This window comes from Pisolithus orientalis (assembly GCF_024613125.1).
Source record: "Pisolithus orientalis strain OTSU chromosome Unknown F5J12scaffold_4, whole genome shotgun sequence".
Lineage (NCBI taxonomy): Eukaryota > Fungi > Basidiomycota > Agaricomycetes > Boletales > Pisolithaceae > Pisolithus > Pisolithus orientalis.
In genome coordinates this window covers 58,577-64,248 of record NW_026260785.1, presented here as the reverse complement: position 1 = coordinate 64,248, position 5,672 = coordinate 58,577, and the positions used below count along the sequence as shown (strand labels likewise).

The 5,672-nt window shown below is 47.2% G+C and overlaps 1 protein-coding gene across 1 annotated transcript; it reads left to right on the top strand.

The window, feature by feature from the left end:
- Positions 1-3,207: 3,207 nt before the first annotated feature.
- On the top strand, positions 3,208-3,834 carry F5J12DRAFT_715343 (uncharacterized protein; the record flags this gene model as incomplete). The annotated part of the gene is made up of 1 exon (XM_051740945.1): positions 3,208-3,834. One exon carries the CDS (start codon positions 3,208-3,210, stop codon positions 3,832-3,834), a length of 627 nt encoding a protein of 208 aa, XP_051603315.1.
- Positions 3,835-5,672: the final 1,838 nt, after the last annotated feature.

Below are 5,672 nucleotides of genomic sequence, written 5' to 3'. Positions count from 1 at the left end.
TCACAAACCTTACCCCCCCCCCTCCAGCATCATGTCCATTGATCAACCATACCCAGGTCAATGAGCACTTCACAGCCTTAGCAGCACAACCCACATCTGCCAACCACCCAATGAGGACTCCAAGTGGCACAAAACAATCACTGTCCCCTGGAGATCACACCTGCTCATCAGACTATGCAGACCACAAACACCAAAGGTCCTTTTGGACCCATACCTCATTGGACTATCTACCACACAATGGACCCCTCCCAGCATCTGCTGTCTGCCTCAGAAGACAGCAGCATCTCATCATCAAAAGCAGAGCCTCTCACACTTGGGACAGGAAACATGCAATCTTTGCAGAGCATGTTCACAAGGCACTCTTTGCTAGGGACAACAGGAGGCACATCTGTGCCAAATGGCAATGAGAGGAAGGCTGGTCAGAGCACCATGACACCAAGCACATGTGCTTGGGGTGCAGAGCAACAACTCATGGAGCCAAAAGATGCCCTTGCACACAGAAAGCTACAGCTGGCAACACTGCATAACATAGATGCATGGGAATGAGAGTTCAGAACATTTAGTTTAACCCACTGCTTCAATAAAATCCCAGAGGGCCTCTGCCATGGATTCATAATACATTTCCCATCAATTGTGCATGTACAATCCCCTTCTAACAGAGACTCTGTTAACACCTATAATGACCAACTCAGTATGACAATATCTAAAGAACTCAGAAAGGGCCATTATATTGGCCCTTTCATGCTAGACTCCATCATCAAATTAATAGGACCTTTCCAGTTGTCCCTGCTGTCCATTATTCCCAAATGAGTCTACCCAGGCAAATATTGTTTAGTCCAGAATTTCTCACTCCCACACTCCCTGAACCCACATGCACCCAACCCCTCAATCAACTCATACATCAATGCACACAACTTCTCAATGATGTGGGGAACATTTGCTATAGTGTACCTTTTACTCTCGCACCTACCTCCTGGATCCAAACTAGCCACCCATGACATCGCCAAAGCCTATCAAACAATCCCTCTACACCCATCACAGTGGCTGGCAAACATGGTAAGGATATCAGAAACTCACAGGTGCATAGAATCACATCTTCACATGCATTAGATGCAAGTACCTAGCAGCTTACAACAAACTAAGAAAACAGTGGCAGTCAGAAATAGCATCATCAGAACCCCAATGCTGAGGGGCTAGAATGCTTTTTCTGGGCAGAACCTGAGATGATGAGACAACAGAAGAATTCAATGAAAATTGCTCACAGCCAATCCAAGACCTCTCCTAGAGATCTCTGAGATCCATGCATGATTCGCTTTTCTCATACAGTTTCAAAGACATAGACACACTATCAGAGTCCCTTGGAATCCCCTGGGAGAAAATGAAGGATCAACCTTTTAGCCACACCACAACATACATAGGTTTCCTATGGGATCTCAAAAACCATCACATTGCACTAAGTCCATCAAAAACAGTGAAGTACCTTAAGGCAATCCACATGTGGTGTAAATGGCCCACTCATGTACTACAAGACATCAAGGAACTGTACAGCAAATTGCTACATGCATGTGCAGCCCTGCCACATGGCAGGGTGTACCTAACAGGCCTGGAGGCAATGCTAAAAACAAACACAGTGAAACTGCTCATGCCCCATTGGGCAGACAAAAGAGTAGCCAATGACATTGACTGGTGGACAGACCAACTTCAATCTGGGAGTGTGCAATGTCCCATCTCCCCTCCCAACCTCCTCATCAACATCTTAGCTTTCTCTGATGCTAGCTCTAAAATTGGCATTGGGATCAAAATTGGTGAGCACTGGTGAGTGTTGAGACTCATACCAGGCTGGGAGATCAGTTGGGACAGAAACAGAGACATTGGCTGGGCCAAAGCCATTGCCTTCAAGCTTCTGGTCTATGCAATCAATCGCATTGTCACAAAAGACAGCATGCTCACAATCATCACATTCAGAGATAACACCAGAGTCATTGAAGGATGAAGAAATGGTTGCCACTGCAATCCCCATGTCAAAGAAACTTCCAAACAAATACATGCATTCATTGCTGGTTCCCCTCACATTGATCAGATCCACATGAGATATTGTTCACATTAGGTGCCTGTGCACCTCAGACCGCATTTTTCCTTTGTTTTATTTCTATCTAACCCTACAGACATGTAGTGGGCACTTAGCTTTGCTCTAAGTGTCCTTGGTTTGCATTTGTTTATCATTTTTGTGCACTTACTGCTGTGTGCCCAGTGAAATTTTCATCAGTCTCTTACACTGGGCACCAGTGGCCTCAGATTGTGGTTATTTCAACAGATATGTCCCCAGCAGTAACAACCCAGCTGACCCCTTATCAAGGGGAATATACAGCCATCCACACTTTCTCCTCCCTCCAATCCCTGTCCCTATCTAAATCCAACCCTTCATCATCGATGTGACTGCCCCACCCAACCATACTGAACTCTGCCTCAGGAGAGAAGGAGTATACCCCTCCCTAGTAGCCAAGATCATTGACCACACTTGAATTGCTCTTGAGACCAAGGAGCAAAGAGGAGCAACAGCCACAGAGGAATGCAACCTCATCCAACAATCCCTCCTTGCCAATCAACTCTGAACCACACCAGCACTTTGATGCCCCACTAACAACATCAGAACACCCCCTAACCCCTACAGCCCCACCCTGTCCTTACCATCCCAGCCTAACCCCAAGACTGTCACCACTGCATCCTCATTGCTTAGCCAAAGAACATCTACAACTATGGTTGCCACCTCCTACCCAATCAAGAGCTGCTTGTGAGTTAGAAAGAGAGGACATGCACCCAATAATGAACCAACAGGTGGATCACATCCTCAAAGTAATAGGGGCCTCCTGGGCAGAGAAAACCAAGGAAACATATGGCACTGGATTGCTCACCTATCACATCTTCTGTGACACTCATGGATTTTCAGAAGCCCAGCAAGCCCCAATCATAGCCAACATGCTACTAGCATTCCTCTCTAGTTGCACCAGATCCTATTCTGGATCAGCATTGTTGAACTTCACAGCTGGGTTACAAGCATGGCACCTCCTACACAGTTTGCCCTGGAGCATCAACCCTGAGGAGCTTCACACCATACTGGAGGGAGCATCACACTTAGCCCCTGTGTCATCCAAATGAGCCCTGCACAAACCACTACATGTGAACACCCTGGAGCTGTTCCACTTGCTGATGGATCTGAACAACCCCAAGGACACAGCCATATTCACCTGTATGACAATTGTCTTCTACTGTGTTGCTTGTTTAGGGGAGTTCACAGTACCCATGATCAAGCAATTTGACCTGATGAAGCATATCACCAGAGTGCACATAACTCATCTGCACAATCTCAGCAGCCTACCCATAACAAAACTCCACATTCCCTGGACAAAGATGTCACTGACAGGGGAAGATGCACAATGTGCACCTCTAAATGGCACAATAACAGACCCAATCAAAGCTCCCAAGTGTCACTTCAACCTCAACCCAGCAGAGGATTCTGCACACTTATTTGCCTGGAAGCACCCCATATTTGGTCTTCACCTGCTCTCAAAAACAGAAGTAACCAGGAGAATAGGCACCCTAATAACTGAGCACAACCTCCCCAACATCACAGGCCACAGCCTGAGAATAGGTGGGACCCTACATTACTTGCTCCAAGGGATCCCTTTCAACATAGTGAAAATGATTGGCAGATGGGCAGGAGACTCATTCACTTTATACCTGCACCAACATGCAATGATACTAGCCCCATATCTCAATGACACTCCAGCTCTACTTGAACATTTTACCAGATATATGATGCCACCAGTTCATTAAAGCATCAAGTAAGCACCCACCTCCTCTTCACAGGGCCAAGAGCTTTGCTGTATGCATTGCTGGGCTCCTTGTCCCTTGGGACACAGCTCACTCTTCGCCCAGGTACAGTACCTCCTCCAGGCCAGAAAACCCTTTGTGTTTTCACCCAAATCACACTTCCACCCTAGACTCTCACCCTTGTACATTTCGGTTTGAATTAGCAACACCCCATGAGCTACTTTTCATTGTACATAGTTTCTCTCCAAGAAACAAAGCATTCAAAACACATGGATTCATGCCTTCTTCATTCAGTGCAAGCTAAATTTCCAAGACCAGCCTTGGGCCATCAGGACCAACCACACCAAATTCATCTTTGCACAGTCTTACCTTAAAGGCATGGCCCTAGAGTGGTTCAAGCCAGACTTGCTCAGGGTTGAGGACTCCAGTGACTGGCCCCTCTGGATGGACTCCTGGAGGGAGTTCATCCTGGAGTTGCAAACCACATTCAGCCCTCATGACCCAGTCACTGACACTGAGAGTCAGCTTGACCATCTGCATATGAAAGACAACCAGTGCATTAATAAGTATGTAGTCGACTTCAACTGGCTTGCCTCACAAGTCCAGGGCTATGGGGATGGTGTGCTATGTCATCACTTCTACTCCAGGCTCCCAGACCAGATCAAGGATGAAGTCTGTCAGGTTGGCAAGCTGCAGACTCTACATGAGCTCCACCACCTCACCCAGGAAATAGATGTGCACTATTGGGAGTGCAGGGAAGAAATCCAACAGGCAAGTAAGCATCAGGGCTTGTCCTCTTCCAACAACAATAAGTCCAGCAGCTCCAGTAACAACAGTCAGCCCAAGACTGGTAACAATGATAACTCTGATCTCTCCCCTAAGCCAGCTTCATTGAAGCCAGGCAATAACAGCAACTTGTCCAAGCCTGAGCCTAGTAAACTCAGCAAAGACAGGAAGCTCACCCCAGAAGAACACAAGTGTCACATTGAGGGCAACCTCTGCATGTTCTGTGGAGGCCCTGGTCACTTCACTGACAAATGCCCCAAGAAAGCTGGTAAGGCCAAGGCTCACACTGTGGCCACCACTGAGGCTGTACTGGCCTTGGGCTTGGGTTCTACCCCTGAGACAAAATAATAGGTAGCAGCTCCTGGGACTCTGCACAAACTGGAAGCTGTGTTGACTCCAGTTGTGCAAACTTGGAGGCTCATCTCAATGTGTCTGCTCTTTCCAGTCCAAACTCTTTGACCCCATAAATCACTATAGAAAATCCAGAATTATCTTGGCTTCCAACTTTAGTGGACTCTGGTTCTCATTCTTTTATAGATAATCAATTTGTTAATCAACACTCATTTACCCCATGCACAGTCTCTCCAATCCAACTCCAGCTCTTCAATGGAACATCCACTTTTACCATAACTCAAGCAGTAGATGTCAATATCCACTTCACATCTGGCAATGTCACCCCAGTAACCCTGTTTTTAGCCCCATTGGATTCTGAGTGTAAGATAGAGATAGTCCTCAGACATGACTGGCTCACCCACTACAATCCATTGATTGATTGGGTATGAGCAGTCTAACATTCTAGACTCCTGCACAAGGAATGCCAACCCCATTGACACCCCCTGTAAGCCTGGTTCCCACTGGTCTCCCTGACCCCAGTCCTAGTGACCAACCCAGCCCTGTGCTGTCATGACCATGGCTAGACCACCCTAGACCAGCTCTACCCTGGTCTTGACCAGTCCCATCCAACCCTTGCCCTGGTCCCAGCCTTTACCCTTAGACTGAGAAACATGTCAGCTCATGAGGCACTGCAAGGCAGTGCCCAATCAAGTTGTCCACTC